General features: G+C 34.1%; 2 protein-coding genes across 4 annotated transcripts in view; one reads left to right on the top strand and one right to left on the bottom strand.

Moving 5' to 3' along the window:
• LOC115881425 (SID1 transmembrane family member 1-like) overlaps positions 1–17,500 on the bottom strand; it is a 30,030-nt gene that overhangs the window by 1,691 nt on the left and 10,839 nt on the right. For 2 of the 3 annotated variants that reach the window (XM_030898895.1, XM_030898894.1), the window contains exons 3-12: positions 16,676–16,886; positions 15,247–15,512; positions 9,447–9,530; positions 7,538–7,823; positions 4,406–4,629; positions 4,009–4,182; positions 3,818–3,935; positions 3,469–3,591; positions 3,221–3,409; positions 2,380–2,540 (exon numbers count right to left, since the gene is read on the bottom strand). In XM_030898895.1, coding sequence (XP_030754755.1) covers positions 2,380–2,540; positions 3,221–3,409; positions 3,469–3,591; positions 3,818–3,935; positions 4,009–4,182; positions 4,406–4,629; positions 7,538–7,823; positions 9,447–9,530; positions 15,247–15,512; positions 16,676–16,886 — 1,836 coding nt within the window. The remainder of the gene's footprint in view (positions 1–2,379; positions 2,541–3,220; positions 3,410–3,468; positions 3,592–3,817; positions 3,936–4,008; positions 4,183–4,405; positions 4,630–7,537; positions 7,824–9,446; positions 9,531–15,246; positions 15,513–16,675; positions 16,887–17,500) is intronic. The other variant, XM_030898896.1, reaches the window with a different exon arrangement.
• Positions 11,254–13,010, top strand: LOC115881426. The gene is made up of 3 exons (XM_030898898.1): positions 11,254–11,764; positions 12,255–12,399; positions 12,458–13,010. Exons 1-3 carry the CDS (start codon positions 11,605–11,607, stop codon positions 12,804–12,806), a joined length of 654 nt encoding a protein of 217 aa, XP_030754758.1. The 5' UTR covers positions 11,254–11,604; the 3' UTR covers positions 12,807–13,010.

The following is a 17,500-nucleotide window of genomic DNA, read 5'->3' as shown; positions in this document are numbered from 1 at the left end:
GAAGAGTACGGTAAAATAAGATGTTCTGAATAAAACCAGAAGAGCAAGTATACTCCCAAGCGCATGAAATCTAGCGGTAATCGGATTAAGTATACCGGGTGTTGCATCGTCGTTGGGAACATAGGAAATAATAAGCAAAATTTGAACTGTCAGATATATCAAAATCTATGGATTTTATAGCGAAGTCGTATAGACTTTTAAAGGTCTATATTTGGTAAATTCACATGTTTATCAGAACAATTTCTAATTTTAGGTAAAAATTAATCGATTTTTATATTAAAACCGAACAGGGGTAGGCTCAATAATTTGTTGTTTTATTTTACGTTGTGAATAAATGTTGGTAGTTATTAAAATTGTTATAAAAATATATAATTCTAATAAAAATTTGATATTATAATAAGTATTTATTAACACAAACATCCGATACGCTACTGAAGCAGGTAAGTCAGTAATAAATAAAATAGCTAAAATGCAAAGAAAAAATATATAATTTAGTTAATTTAAGTGAATTTCATAAATGATCGGTTTGACTACACGTTTGTATATTATCTGTTCAGTTTTTAAGCGAAAAATCGATTCCATTATTTTACTCAAATTTTGCCTAAAATACGCACGCTCACAACAAATTATTTTAGAGTCTTTTTCGATAAATCGCGATAGTGTCAAATGTGGACCTTTAAAAATCTATTTACAATTTCCATATAAAACTACCTTTATACAATATATCAGTAGTAGAATAAATAATAAATAAAATAAAATAAGCTCCGTAAAGACTGCAAAATCCACAAAATTTCAAATAAATTGTAGCATTTTATTTAAAATTTACACAATTTAAATAAATGTACAGAATTATTTTATTTAAACAATTCAAGTTTAAGTCCTCGCACCGAGATGGCATTATAAGTATTGTTTTATCTTTTTATTTTTTTTACAAGTTTATTTCTGGCTAGTTATTTCAGTCCGGTCGAAGTTGTTGGTCACTTTATTTCTGACGGTATAGGTATATACCTCGTGCCTACCTTTATCGCTATATTGGTGGTTGAAGCTGAACCCGATAGAATTATCGGCGTTTTTTTTGGCATTTTTGAAATTTGTGTGGGAAAACCCTCTGAGCGGAGGTAAGACCTTTATTTTTTACATAACGTTTCCTAATACCTTTTTTCTATTTGTACAGGGTTTTTATTTTATGGTACGCATTTCTGGTGCCATTTGCATTGAATACATATCTGACATTATGGGCCTTCGTTTGTCCCTCTTATATAAAGGGAACGTTGAATAACGGAGGAATCTCCTGAATATACAGCATTTTGGATCCTGTCTGGGTGGAGCGACGTTTTAATCACTTTCCAGTTCTAGCAGTTCACCACACACATGTGAAATTTGAACGGATTTAAAAGGCCAGATCATTTCTTTTATATAATTTAACTTCACTTTAATGCTTCAAGCCCTTCAGGCATATTAGATATTTTATTACTTTAGAGTCACTTTGAAATATTTTATTCATGTTATGCATATTTCTGATATATACATAGTACGGTTTTTTAAATATAAAGAGTCCCTATATTTTGGTACCAAGATCGCCAGACTTTTGCGGAATAATTAATAAAATATTAATATTCAGAAGCGTGCAGATTTAACTACCATCTTAGATGATCTATTTTAATACATACTATTTACCACGCCAACATTTTCAAACATCAAATTATTCATAGTCTTATTTTATTCTAATTAATATTTAATTATTACTTAGTTGTTAGTTTTTATTCAAATTTTTATTTGTGTAATTCGCTAAAAAAGTAAATGTCGGTTTTGAGTTGATTTCTCAGTTCTCAACTTAGAAGTTTTGAAAGTAAATGGAAAACTGAGTGGCGACCAGTATATTATAAAGACGTAATTATCACAATTTAATTTTCACTAGCTTACGACCTATTGCTCACCGGCGAACAGCTCCGTCGCATAGTATTAGTTGTTTTAATATTTTTTCTAAAAGAAAATTCTTATAAAAAAAACATTCCATCATTTTTTTATAACTTCTAATGCTACAAAATACTTCGCATTTTTGCTTTCTCCGACTTACTAGATTGCCATAGCGATTCACTCCTATACATGTAAACGCCGACCCAAGGTTTCGCTTGCCAGGATGGTATATATGTATGTCTTCATAAGATTTTAATAATTCTTGGTGTACATAATGGCAGCTTTTGACTTAGCAATCGATTAGGTTCTCTAGCAGAACACTTAATTGAAAAAATAGCGTGTTGCTGACCCCCGATTTCTGACACACAAGAAAAGACAGTCAGCAAAAAATTATCGAATTCTAACACACATTGTATAGGTGTTCTCTTTTTTTTGTCACTCAGTATATAAAACAATAAATACCTTCATAATTGTGTAAAACGATATATGAATTACTGTATTTCCTAGAAGAAGAGCCAAAAGAAACGTTCCAAAATCTGTTATATTGTTCAAGTAGATGTAAAGTCCGATGCCAAGCATACTAAAATTGGCAACGTTTGTTACAAGAACTGCCACAAAACGACCTGCAATAATTATTAATACCTTAATTTAATACCTATTATAACTGTATGATCGAAAAAAAAACGGCGTCAAAGACGGCTAGGAATGACAAGCGTTGATAATTCTGGCGAGGTCAATATCTAGACGTCATTTACTAAAAATTGACATAAACACTGGTTATAGAAAGATAGAAAAAGAATAGAACGTTTCCAGACACACAAATCTATTTCAAAAAAATATTTTTACCGAATTTTAAACTAAACCATTTAAAAATAATTTTTACTCAATATAAAAATAATTTAAGTCAACGCCATTAAAAATGAAGAAGAGTACAGGCCAAGTAAATAACGCCGAAGCTTGACCTCACCAAAATTATAATTGATTGACATTCCTCAGCCGTCTGTGACGCCGTTTTTTTCGATCGTATGATATAAATAAAAATGTATTGTATGATCGAAAAAAATGCGTCATAGTACCCTTTGACAATCGATGATACTTTATGTCGGCTTGAGACATCGAATATAAAGAATAAAGAAGCAGTACCCTTTTACCCTTTCTGTGTGCGTCTGTGCTAAGATTCACAATAATTTCACTGTAACACAAGTCAAGACACAATGTCTTCCCAGATTTATACATTTTACATAAAGCCATCAGTTGTAAAATCAACAAGAGATACCTAACATAAAACAGACAAAAAACTTACCTTTTCTTAGGGGCGAGACCGTTTCAATGCATAATCCTTGATTTTTATAAAAAATATAAAATTGTTTGGCACCACTCACTACATAATTCACGTAGTATATTTTTAATGATAATAATATTATTAAAATGGAATAAGATACTATGAACAAGACCCATATAAAAAGTGTACCATCTAGTATACCTATCATGGCTAAAAAAGAACATAATTCCAATTATTTAAGGTTTTGGTTTAGTAAAGATAAATTTTACCTATAAAAATAGCAATACCAACCACACTAAAAGTTGTGTATGCTGTAGCATTAATATCTGGATGACGGTTTTGGTATAATTTTACCATTATTAATACAGACATAACGTACATGAAACTTGTATCTAAAAAACAAATAAGAAATAGCATTGATCGAATAAAAAACAACGTCACAGTATGCGTAGTGATATCTTTAAATTTGATCTTTACAATATTTAAACGAAAAATAAAGTAGCACTGGAATTTAATGTATCAAACAAATAATTATGTTTATTAATTCTTGGAAAATACAATATAACAGTGTGTAGTATAACTATACAGGGTGTTTAAAAGACAGAGCTTTAAACTTACCAAACTGATAATTCGATTGACTTGGACAAATATGATAACAAGCCGACAGGATGCCTTCTATAATTAGAGCAACACCCATTGCATAAAACAACCCATAATGAACTGGTATACCATTCTCCTAAAGTTTATATTTTTTCGTTAGTTATTATGCTACCCATCCAATGTAGGAGACTATGTTAAATTATTATTACCTTGGTAATCTTTATGATATGTTGTCTGTCGATTACAGCAAAAATAAAAAATATCCCTATTAATATGTAACCAATATTGGAGTAGATATGATTGAAGTCACTAAAAGATAACGCTGGATGTGCACATAAGAAGTTGTAATAGCACAAATCTTGGTCTCCTGTCATGTTAACCACCTAAAAATTAACAAAGAAATGTCCTAAATATCTGTTTGTTTAGTTTTTGTCACAGCCTATTTATAACTAGCTTGCCTACTGACGATGATTTGCATAAAAATGACAAACCTACCTAGATATTCCTTAAAATAACGGTAGGTGATGCAACGCGTGTACTCAAAAACAAGCTAAGACGACCAACTGGTTCTGAATAAGCTGTGGTTTCTATAGAAGTATAACTTACCCTTTGATACGTGACGACCAACTGAATAACAGGTATACTGTAAAACAGTGCTATGCTCGTCGTATGCGACAAATAATTGAAAGATCTTTGTTTAATTCTTCTGGGATATTTGGCAAACACATCTACTGTCAGGTCTTTTGACAGTATAATTCGATTGATCTCCTCATCGGTCTTCGGCTCGATATAATCTTGTATCTTTATATCTAAATCATCATTATTGCTGTCTTATTAAAAAAATATTAGGTGTTGGTTGGTTATACAGGGTGAGCCTTCAGTAAGTGTAAATATTTTCAGGGCTGGTAGATATCGATCATATTGATAAAAGAAACCTATTTACTCTTTACCGTTTTTCAAATAAGTCCAAAATAACCCAGTTAAGTTTTAACTAACAATTTAAATATCTACACTCACCGGCACCGGCACGAAAAACGGGCACCTTAAAATATTGATGTAATTTAAAGTGTAATATATTTTGTTCTAGTGAGCCGATTTTGATGATTTTTTAAGCAATTTGTAGCTAAATTATTTGACTTCTTAGTGTCTCTTTCTAAATTAAAAATGAAAGTTTTCATCTGTCAATTATACGGAGGAAAACAAAATGTTGATATTTTGGGGAAAGATTAAAACACCTTGTCGAATATGTTAATGTTAACAAAGCAAGGAATTTAAATATAATTTTATAGTCTAGGTACGTCTTTTCCCGATAGTTTGGTTTTTGATTCATCTCAGTAGCTTCATTTTTATTCGAGATATTCGCTTTGAATAAGACAGTAACGATTTACAGCAATTTTAGCATTTATCTTGGATCCTCACAACTTTTAAAATAGTGTTTATTGTTTTAGTCAACACACTTTTAAAATAGTGTTTATTGTTTTTGGAATGTCACTGTCATTGAAAAGTTATATTATTATTATTTATTGGCGGTTACTCTAAGTAGTAGAGATGGTTTTAAGTTCTGAAGATTCCTAATTGATCATGGTAGATATCAACTTTAGGACTTAAAGCCATATCTACCCAACAGACAATAATAAATAATATAATTTTTCAAAGATAGTGGCATTACATAAATCAAAAACACTATTTTATAGGTCTGTTGACTAGGACCAAAAATCAAAAAAATGTTAGTGTCTTCTTCAAAAGCGAATATCTCCCAAAAAAATAAAGCTATTTAGATGAACCAAAAAAGAAACTAGCGAGAAAATATACACCTAGATGACAAAGTTATTTATAAATTTCTTGCTTTGTTATCATACTCCACAGGGTGTTTCAAAGTTTTACCAAAATATCAACGTTTCGTTTTCCTCTGTATAATTAAGAGAAACTTTAATTTTTTATTTAGAAAGAGATATTAAAATGGCAAATAATTTAGCTACAAGTTGCTTAAAAATTCATCAAAATCGGTCCACTAGAACACAATATATAAAACTTTAAAATACATGAAAATTTGAAGGTGCCCGTTTTTGGTGATGATGTTTCAGTATTAACCAATAATCTACTTTTACTATATAGAAACACTTTGGACAGATTTGACTAGAGACTTTGAATGTGGTAGACAATGATTCAGTATTAAAACTAAAAGAGTTTCCATTGTCTTTATTTATTTTGCTTACACAACGTTTCAACGAATTATAAGCGATGGATCCATTAGCACTACTGAATATAGAAAACCCACACATACGGGACAATATTTAAATTCTCAGTCGAACCATTTTGAATCAACCAAAAGAGGTATAGTTAAAACACTATGTCATAGAGCAATCACTATATGCAGTGTCCAAGAATCTCTGAACTAAGTAATATTAAAACCGATTTGCTTCAGAATGGTTACTCTGCAAAATCCCTAGACAATATTATAACCAATTGCAAAAGTCTGACTCATCGAAGTTGGTCAAAGAATGTCTAGAAAAGCTCAACAAGTTAGGCAAAGAAAATAAAGTCCTCCTACTCTGGGTGCCTGCTCACCAAGGGATAGACGGCAATGAAAAGGCAAATGATCTAGCTAGAAAAGGAGCGAACACTCCACTAACTGGACCAGAACCGTTCTGTTTTCCAAGCGGAAACCAACTGAAAGCGGAACTGAAGAATCTGGAAGACTCCAACCGCAACTTGGAATGGGTATCCTCCAACGGTCTAAGACACTCGAAAAAGTTCCTTAGAACCTACGACCGAGAAAAATCAAAGGTTTTCCTTGATTTAAAATAATCTTCGGACTGTCACGGGGTTTCTAACAGGACACTCTTGTCTCCTCAACGAACACCTCAGTAGGCTGAAGCTGAGAAACAACGGCGAATGCAGATTCTGTGGGGAATTTGGGGAAACACCAGAACACCTCATCATTGAGTGCGCCGAGACGACGACCATTCGTGCCATGAACTTTGGTACGGCTGATGTCAATGATGGAGAGCTGGCCTCTGTGCATTTAACAGATCTGTAAGGTCGCGGTGACTAACTCCCCTCCTAAACATTCTACATTCTACAAGTCTGACTCATTGGTGTGCCAGCCTGAGGAGGATGCTCTCTACCCTGCATGTTTAATTGTAAAAAAATATTTTGTTTTTCTACAAAACATAATGTCTCTAGAAAAAAACGAATACGTTTTTGTCTAAAACGGTTTTGCTCTTTCTGTGTGCGTAGCTTTAGAAAGAAGCTTCAACTGACAAACCTAAATTTCAACCGGAAAGTCAGCCATATTGAATTACCATCGCGGTCGCGCTAGTTTTTTGATATATTGCTTCCTAATTCTTTTTATTCAATGGCTCGTTATGACGAAAAAAAACGGCGTTACAGACGGCTGGGGAATTGCAATCGGTAAAAAATTTGGTGAGGTCAAGCCCCAGTAATTTAATTGGCTCGTACTCCTCTTTATTTTCTCTCTCTCTCTCTCTTGACGATTCCATATGTGAAAGTAACATCGGAGAAGATCGGGCGAATAGCTAAACAGTATATAAGCTCAGTAGTCTTAGGATTTGGTTTAGTTAACACATGATAACGGTCAATGATACCTCTGACCGAAACGTTTTGTAAGCAAAATAAATAAAGACAATGGAAGTCCGAAATTGTTTTAGTTTTATTACTGTTTTAGAACTTATAAGTTTAACTATGTTTTTATTTCTCTGATTTAATTCTACTCACCGTAAGTCCTGGCTTTGGATATAGTTCCATACCGATTAAAAACTATAATGACAGCTAAAGAGACCACCCCAAAAATGACTACTGCGATAGCTATACCTATAGAAGCGTAAGCGTACTCGTACAAACTGATGCTGTTCTTTATGGAAAAAGTCAGCAAGGTGGTTATGTTGTTGTCCATGATTGATGAGAGTCTGCTCAGCGGTATGACGTTGCTTTCTTGGCTGCAGTCATAGTTGTCCGGTTTGGCAACAAACACCAGGAAAAATCCAGGTGAATAGTGTCGTTTCTAAATAATAAGAAAAATACTGTAATTATGGTGTCAGTAACTGATAAAATTAAAATAATAATAAGAGCGTTTTTGAATAATTGTCCAATATTTTTCACGGTGATTTTTCAAGTATTTGGAAGGTAAAAGGTTTATACAGGGTGAGACTTAAATAAGAGCAAATATTTTTAGGGGTGGTATATTTCGACCCCACGAATATATCTATAAGGTTTTTTCACAATATATTATGTTGAAAATCGTGCATTTTCTTTTAAATGTTCCGATATATTTTAGAAAACATTTAGAACGGTCTGTTCACCGCAAATTATCCCACGGTATAATTTCTTAATCTCTGATATTACCATGGTTACGGCTTTATTCTATGGTTACGCCACTAAAAAAAATGCAAATACAGAACAAATCCAGTGACTCGAAATGTTTCAAAAATTAATCTATTTTTTAATTTTCAAACTTGAATAACTCGGTTATTTTGGATTTATAAGTCAAAAAGCCAAAAACGTTAAAAAGAAAATATATTTCATTTACCGAGATCTACAAACCTCAAATATATGAAAAAAAATATAATATATTAAACCAAAACATATTTGTACTTATTTAAGACTTACCCTGTATAAACATGTGTTCTAAAATCCTTCGTTTTTGAGATATAGGGTTTCAATGTTTTAAGAAAAAAATTATTTTTTTGTAATATCCTTGGAGCCAATCCAGATTTTTTATGAAATTTTATACAAGACCTGTATTAATTCACTATTAAGGGTTATTTTCCGATTTTATATAGAAAGAGAAAATATATTTTCTCAAATTTTTACCAGTGCCGTTCGTACGTTTTATTCGTTAACGATATATATTTTAACAATTTTTCTATGCGCATTAAAGTGGATTTTTTATTTCAAGAAAAATTTTCTTCAAAAATATTCAGTCGAACCCCGTAGGAACACCATTGGTGAAAATTTAAGAAACCATTTTTCATCAAAAAATGCCCCTTACTGGTAAAAAAGCGTGTACCAAATTTCATAAAAATATCTGGGGTGACTCCAAAGATATTATGAAAAAAATTATTCTATATATTTAAATTATTTTAAAACTTTGACACCCTGTATCTCGAAAACAAACAATTTTAGAACACATGTTTTATAAACTTTTCACCTTTAAAATACTAGAAAAATCACCTTTTAAAATATTGAGCTCTTATTTAGAAACACCCTATACAGGGTTAGTCATAAATAAGTGCATATATTTTTAAGAATAGTATAGAAACACGATTATGCGGGCCTCTCGCAAACAAACTAGTTTTTAGTTAAAAAACATAATTTTTTGATAATATGCAGCATATATAATAGATTAAATTTACAAGAAAAGATCCAGTGGTTCCCAAAATTTAAGCAAAATTTTTTTTTTTGGAAATTTTCAAAGTAAAATAATTCGGTTATTTTAGATTTATTTGAAAAACAATAAAGAGAAAATATGTTTCTCATATATATTTGGACTTATTTAATTAAAACTCACCCTGTATATTGAAAGTAGCAAGAAACTACGACATTAGAAAATGATAAGTTGACGCGTGTTATATTTTATCTTCATTGCTGTCTTGTTTAAATATTTTTTTAAGATAGCAATACTTACAGCTACAGTAATGGCTCCTTTTCTGTTAACAGTTTGAAAGACCCCTTCATATTTAACATCTTTGTTTGAATCAAGCACAGGACACTAAAAATTTGAAAAAAATCAAAGCTAGAGAGAGTCTAAAAGAAAAAAAAATCCATACAATCGAAAAAAACCACGTCAAAGACAAACGGCGTCACAAGGAATAAACTGGAATATTTTTCTAGAAAAAAAATGTGCGCCACTGACTTTTTTCACTTGACAGAACAGTACGTGAGTTTCATGTACGGTGAAACAGTTGTGTAGGCCGTCTAAAGGTGCGTACTCACTGAGCGAACGAATGCCGAACGAACAACGAACTCCGAATAATTCGTCAAGTGTGTACGTAAATGCGAAGGCGAATCGAATGGCATTTTTAAGTTCGGTTCGCCGTCGCCTACGTTCGGTAGGAGAGCGGTATATCAAAGAGATTCGCAGTTCAGTGTTGACGAGATTCGCGGGTTTTTAATTTTTTGGGGGAACTCCGAATCCGAGTTTGTATTGTTTGCATTTGGACGCTGTATTTTTAAGTTAAAAAGCTGATTTTTTCACTGATTCTTCCAAGTAAAAATTCAAAATCTGTAGGAGATATTCTACAAAAATGAATGAACTGTCCCAGATCTCTTCTAAAATCAATTAAAAGGTCCAGTCCCCTATATTTATCCCGTATTTGATAAACCTTTGACATCAAATGTTTTCTTTTCCTTTTTTGTTTTTTTGCTTTTAGTGATCCCGCAATAATTATAAAAGCTGATGCCGCTATAATTTTATCACACATTTTTTCTCTAAACAAACTCACAAAGCGACGAAGCCAAGCAAACAGCGAACTTTCTGCATTCGTTTCGGATTCGCTCATTGGTGAGGTCGTGTTTTAATTACGGCCGAACGAACCCAGAACCTTCGTTGTTCGGACTTCGTTGTTCGTTCGGCATTCGTTCGCTCAGTGAGTACGCACCTTAATGCGGATTAAAAGTTGTCTCTTGATATTTTGTCGATTTCAGTCTCCTTGGTGAGATAAACACAATTTTATTAATTTGTCTTAATCCAAGATTAACAGCAAGCTTTTTTAAGTCATTAACTGGCCAAAATCCAATCAGTAATCATTGATTCCTCATCAAAAATATGAAAAAAGTTCCTATAAACATGGGTGCGGAAATGTACAGTTTTTCAAGTTACATGATCTTAAAAAATATTATTAACAGCATTAATTTTTTCTTGAATTTACTATAAGTCACACTGAACATCATTGTTATAAATTTCAATAAAATTTAATAATAAAATCAAATTAAATAAATAATTTATTAATTTTATTTTTGTTTTAGTTTTATTAATTGTGATTAATAAAATTCTGTCTATCTCATCAAGGTGATCGAAATTAACAAAATAACAAGATACAACTTTTAATAGACATTAAATGGCCTACACAATTTTGCTACGAAGAAAAAAATCAATGGCTAACATGTTTTTTTAAAAAATATTCCAGTAACAACCCATACCACCATATGTACGTCCCTGGTAAATGTGTCGACACTTTTTTAATAAAGGGAAATTAAAACAACTTTCGTTGCACGTCATCAATGACACCATGCGTCGTCTTATGGAGTTTGCTAATTTTACAAACAAATTATAACAAATAAAAAAAAAGAAGGCTTTAACACCCTGTAGCTAAAAAATAAAGCAGAATAGCTATGTTGATATAAAAAATAAATCTTATTTTCATGTGAGGAATCTCCCAATGAGAAATGGCACATGTTTTTTAAACCACCATGTATATACTTCTCAGGTAGTAAATGGGTAGTTCCTTCTTGGGTTGATGACCCGTAGTGCAGTAAAGCTTCGGATTCCTACAAAGCGGTACAGTAAAACAGCGGCAGTAACTTGACGACGAGCTACGCCGCTAAAAAGCGTCTATGACCCTCGCCATATAAATAGAAATTATTATTTAATGGGACTTGCCACTTCTTGCCAATCGATGTGTCTCTCCAAAGCGTCGTGCGTCGGCGCAAAAATACGGCAGCGTATTTTATGAAGCGACCGCTACGGAGCGGTGAGTCAGTTTACAGGCGTTGTTATATTGCAAGCACGCCTTTTGACGGTGCTGCAGTGTAGCGATTCTAGCGTTTGGTTATCATTATTAAAAATGGCTGAACAAACTAATTGGTCCAGCCAACAAGATGAAATTCTAATCGACTTTGTTCGGAATCACGAAGCCCTTTTTAATGTAAAATCTTCAGAGCACAGGAAGACGAAACTGAAAACAAGCTTATGGCGTGAAATTGGGGCAATGCTTTCTAAAACAGGTGAGTGTTTGTTTATTATTAATGTACATAATTATACACTCTAAGATTTCAATGTTCTCTTAATCATCTTTCTTTCGATTTGATTTTTCTCGGTCGTAAATCCTAAGAAATTTATCCGGGGGTCTTAGACCATTTGAGGATTTCCATTCCAGGTTACAAATGGAGTCTTCCAGATTCTTCAGTTCTGCTTTAAGCTGATTTCCACTTGGAAAACAGAAAGATGCTGGTCCAGTTAGTGTAATGTTCGCTCCTTTTCTAGCTAGATCGTTTGCTTTTTCACTATCTTCTATCTCTTGGTGGGCTGGCACGCAGAGTAGGATGACTTTACTTTCTTCGTCTAATTGTTCAGCTTCACTAGGCATCTTTGAGCAACTTCGAATTGATGGTTACTGAGTTGATCGCTATTAAGGATGCTTGACTATCGGATAAGATAGCTATTTTTTTTTTTCTGATAGTTCCTATCTAAGATAATTATTTTTTTACGTTTCAGATACCGATTGCAATAAACGTTGGGCTTACATAAGAGACTACTATATTAGGAAAAGGGGAAAACCTAGTCCTGGATCAGTAGGTGAGGCTGTGAAAAAAAGATCGGAGCTACTGTCTTTTTTAGATGACTGCCCAATAAAACGGAGGTAAAGATAAAATTGTTTCAGAAATCAAGCCTCCGCATTATTCTTATTTTAATTTTAGAACAGCAAGTTACATAGAAAATAATGAAGAGACTAGCGAAAGCTCCCAGGAAGACACGGACCAGATCGATACACCAATCATATCCAAAATAGACAGTGCCGAAGAACAAAGCTACACTACCTCCCGGAATGTTTGCACGTTAGAACCTATTAAATCCGAAATATACAGTACCCCCAGCATCGCCAGTACCAGTAGGACAACTTCTCCATTGGCCATATTCGCTCCGAGACCACAGCATGTGCAGGGAGGTCAAGACGAGAACGACTTGTTTTTTGCATCTATGGCCACGATTGTAAAAAACTACCTGCATCAGAACAGGCTAGGCTCAGAATGGAGATTGCTACTATGATTGGAAATGCGGAATTAGCACTATACAGTCAAAGTAGAGAATGTAGTACAGTCAAAGTAGAGTAATGCGAACATCTGTGATGCTTCTCTAGGACCATCCGAATGCTTCTGAATACATTCAGAGATTAGAATAATACCATTTTATAATACTATTATTTTTACTAGTTACTTTTATTTATCTTAAATAAATGCATATCATTTGTTCTGGTGATATCGACTTTTAATTTTGTTTGATTCTAGAAGAATATAGAATGTATGGGAGATGGGAAGTTAATCACAGCGACCTTATAGATCTAGTGTATCCCCCATTATCCCCCACAGCCTACAACGTCCTGTTTCCGAATAGGGACGAGTGGGATAAGCCGGGAAACGGTTTACTACATGCGGAAATGTGTTGGTACACGGACGGATCCAAAAACGAAAAAGGATCTGGCGCAGGAATTTACTGCAGCAGTCCAAAGACTGAGATCTACCACAGTCTTGGAAAACACACCACGATTTTCCAAGCTGAGCTATATGCTATTGAAACCTGTGTGCAACTGCTGGTAGAACAGCAATACACCGGGAAAACAATATGCATATTTTCGGATAGTCAAGCCGCGCTGAAAGTACTTGAGGCAACGAAAAGCACGTCTATGACGATTCTTCATTGTAAGAAACTACTCAATATACTGGGAGATAGGAACAAAGTGTCGCTAATATGGATACCGGGACATGTCGGCCTAGAGGGAAATGAACGTGCTGATTCCCTCGCCAAAATTGGTGCAGGCTCGCCATTCGTGGACCCAGAACCGACACTTAACGTTCCTAAAAATCTCGCAAGAGACAGGCTCTGTGAATGGGTTAGGGATGCGACGTTCCGGGACTGGAATGACAGTCCCGGAATGGAACATGCCAAGAAAATCCTACCAGGGCCATCCAAACATAGAACAGGAGAACTCCTAAAGGCCGGTAGGAATGGAGCGCGTACGCTCACTGCAGTGTACACGGGCCACTGCCGGCTGAGATCTCACCTACAGAGGATGGGACTGGTGGAAAACGCCGAATGCCGACTCTGTATGGAAGATGACGAAACAATGAAGCACGTTATGTGTACCTGCCCCGCTGGGGGCAGGACCAGGTTTGAGATGTTTGGCAAACCCATGTTAGACCTATCAGACCTAGGAGACATATCGCCCTCAGACATAACGGCCTATATTAAGAGGCTGGGTCTTGAGGGTGAACTTTGACGCTCTTGTATATTAGAGCTTGTAGAAACTGAGCCACAATAGGTCCTCGCGGCCGCAGTGGAGGGTCCCATGGGACTCACTCTTAGTCAATACAATACAATACAATACAAATCCCCCATTTTAAGTTATAACTCATAATATAATATGAGAGCTTTGACAAAAGCGAGTACCTAGGATGGTTTTACAGTCGTACCAAAGTCTATGGCACGAATGGTTGTCGTCTCGGCGCGGCGTACTCAATGTTGAGGTGTTCTAGTGTTTCCCCATTTTCCCCAGAGAATCTGCATTTGTCATGAGGAGGTGCTTATTGAGGAGACATATATCCGAAGATTGTTCCTATTCAAGAAAAATCTTTGATTTTTCTGGGTGGTAAGTTCTGAGAAATTTCTTCGAATGTCTTAGACTGTTGGAGGATTCTCATTCCAGGTTACGAATGGAGTTTTCGAAGTTTTCTGGGAATAATCAAAAGTATTCTTTAAATTTATTGATATTTGGTATTAGATGACGGCATATCAAAATTTCATAAACACCCTCTGTCTTCCGGATTTTATAAATATCAAATTCTTGCCTTCTGCTCTCTTCTTCGGACGATTTTTCATCCTGAAGAACTCTTAAAAGGACCAAATTTAGATCGTCCATCTTGTAAATATACACGCTATCTGATTTGAACTGACTCAAAGTGAAAAGAGGCAACATTTTATCGCACCGTATTTATTGTTCACCGTCAAAGCGGCCGTACTACACGTTGGCAAAAACGGCCGCCAAATTATGTCAGCTATTTTACGGTACCGTTTTGTAGACCTAATCATAAAACCACAAAGGAACAGCTAATGGTCAGCAGAAATAAAGTGTGGATTACAACAGGTCTCTTGGTAGGACATATGGCTGTCAAGAGCTACCTAAACAAGCTCAACGAGTATCAATTGCAAACTTTACTTAAAACAGCAGAGCACATACTATGTCACTGTGAGGCTCTGGATCGCAAGCGGCATTTTCTATTTGGGAAACCATCACTAAAACCGCAGGAACTATGCTCCTATACTATCAAGGACCTACACAAGCTTGTACAGGGCACAGGGATAGTAGACTGGGTGCAGATATAGAACAGGTACAAACACAACAGGCTTTACAGGTAGCCATAGGACGGTCCTATATTGTTGAGGAAAAGAAAGGTTGCAAAAAATCTAATCTATTAATAATACATAATCTTACCCTGCCGTCTTGGACTGACACTGTCAAACAAACGTCATCATCTGAATCTACCTCGATAACTACGGTATCAGCGGAAGAATTATCGAATTTATAGTAAACGTATCGCGATTGGCTAGGAGATACTGTGATATTGTACTTGATATCCCTGAAAACGTAAAAATCCTCGTCTTCTTTCAATTCCACGTTAACCGTAACGTTGTCTGGTGATGATGTTGACAGTGCCATGATGAAACTCTGAGATACGGTCAAAGGACCCATTGAAAAATCTGAAAAGAAGATAATGATATTAGTTTAGAAAAGGCTAACACTTTACATTTTTCATCTAATATATTTTGTTCTGTTGGACCGATTTTGATGATTTTTTAAGCAATTTCTGCCTAAATTATTTGACTTTTTAGCCTCTTTTTTTAATTAGAAATTACAGTTACCATCTCTCTGTTATACGAGTAAAACAAAATGTTGTTATTTTGTTGTTTAACAAAGTAGGGAATTTAAAAACAATTTTATCATCAAGGCGCATCTTTTCTCGATAGTTTGTTTTTTGATTCACCTCAATAGATTTTTCTTATTTAGAGATATTAGTTTTTGATGAAGACAGTAACGATTTACAGAAATTTTAGCATTAGAAGCCTGCCTGTGCCTTTGTTCACAATCAACACACCTATGAAATAGCGTTTATTGTTTTTTAATGCAACTGTAATATGACGTTTCAATCATATTATTAGTGTCCATTGGCTAGAAGAGATGGTTTTCAGATTAGCAGATACAACTTATAGACTTAAATCCACTCCTGCTAAAGTACCGTATGATCGAAAAAAAACGGCGTCCAGTTGGCTGGGAAATGAACATCAATGACATTTCCCATATAAATTTACATATAAAATGACAGCGATCTTTATTCCATAGCCATCGCTGACGCCGTTTTTTCTCGATCATACGGTATCTGCCAATAGACAAAAATAATTTGACATTACAAAAACAATAAACACTAATTCATATGTGTGTCGATTAGAAGCAAAAGCAATAACATTAATGGTAAAATTGCTGTAAATCGTTACTCTCTTCTTCAAAAGCGAATATCTCCAACAAAAATACAGCTATTGAGATGAATCAAAATAGAAACTAGCGAGAAAATATACACCTAGATGATAAAGTTATTTATAAATTTCTTGCTTTGTTATCATACTCCACAGGGTGTTTCAAACTTTTACCAAAATATCAACGTTTTGTTTTCCTCTGTATAATTGACAGAGGACAACTTTAATTTTTTATTTAGAAAGATAGCACCTTGATGAAAAAGTGGTTTTTAAAACCCTTACTTTGTTAAACTAGTCCACAGAGTGTTCAAACTTTCGTCAAAATATCTTTTTATTTTCACTCGTATAACAGACAGATGTAAACTATTTTTTTTACACTCTGTATATCTTACCTGGATTGTTATGCGTTATCTCGTCCATAGACTCGTGGCACATGGTTTTTGACGTATTATAAAAATACAATATGTGTTTAGTTTTAGTTGTTTCGATCATTTCCGGTACTGTCCATGACGTCACTTGTTTAGCCTGGCGAACTACTATCTGTACGGGTAAATTGGGGTTGATATTTTCACACCAAGCCCTAACTGTGTACGGATTGATAGCCTAAAATTTAATAAATTCATCTTTAAGTATCTACTATATAGTGTGGTCCAGCTTTTAGTAGCAGGGTTTAACCAATCGGACATTGAGTATTTTTCTTTGTTCAATTAATTGTAGTACGTCAGACTACATGCTTTAGGTCTACCAATAATAAGTTATTAAAATATCTCATATATCGCGGTATAATTTTTTTGTATATTTTATTTTTGTACCTTCAAAATTAAAGACTTTAATAAAAAAAAAGAAAAAAAAAATATTGTGTTGGTAAAATGTTAAATGCAGATATTATTTCATCCCTTTTAGGATTTGCGGAACCGGAGCTGTTTTTCGGAACCGGGAATTTCGGTATCGCGCCTCTTAGGAACCGGGATTTCCCGTTTTTTTCGGTACTTTTCTCTCGGTAATATTTGTTGAATGGTGGTGCAGTTCATCAATCAGAAAGCAAGGGATGGTTTTTTAATGATAAATGTATAAAAGAAATGAGATTTTTAATGAAAATAATATCAAATTATTAAGTAATCAGTCAAGAGAAAATTAACATGAACACAAGTAAAGAACAAGGTATAGGTAACTTAAATTTCATATCAAACAACATAAACCAACTTAACTGAATTTGA

Source organism: Sitophilus oryzae, unplaced genomic scaffold (assembly GCF_002938485.1).
Source record: "Sitophilus oryzae breed Bouriz unplaced genomic scaffold, Soryzae_2.0 scaffold_1720_pilon_pilon, whole genome shotgun sequence".
NCBI lineage: Eukaryota > Metazoa > Arthropoda > Insecta > Coleoptera > Curculionidae > Sitophilus > Sitophilus oryzae.
The sequence above is the reverse complement of the archived record's forward strand: the minus strand, read 5'-3'. Positions and strand labels throughout refer to the sequence as shown.

Bases quoted from the DNA above. Each gene is read 5' to 3' on its own strand.
- LOC115881426 (XM_030898898.1), top strand. From the start codon at position 11,605: ATGGCTGAACAAACTAATTGGTCCAGCCAACAAGATGAAATTCTAATC. The intron at 11,765-12,254 runs GTGAGTGTTTGT...TTTACGTTTCAG, and splicing joins GGCAATGCTTTCTAAAACAG to ATACCGATTGCAATAAACGT. The intron at 12,400-12,457 runs GTAAAGATAAAA...TTTTAATTTTAG, and splicing joins GACTGCCCAATAAAACGGAG to AACAGCAAGTTACATAGAAA.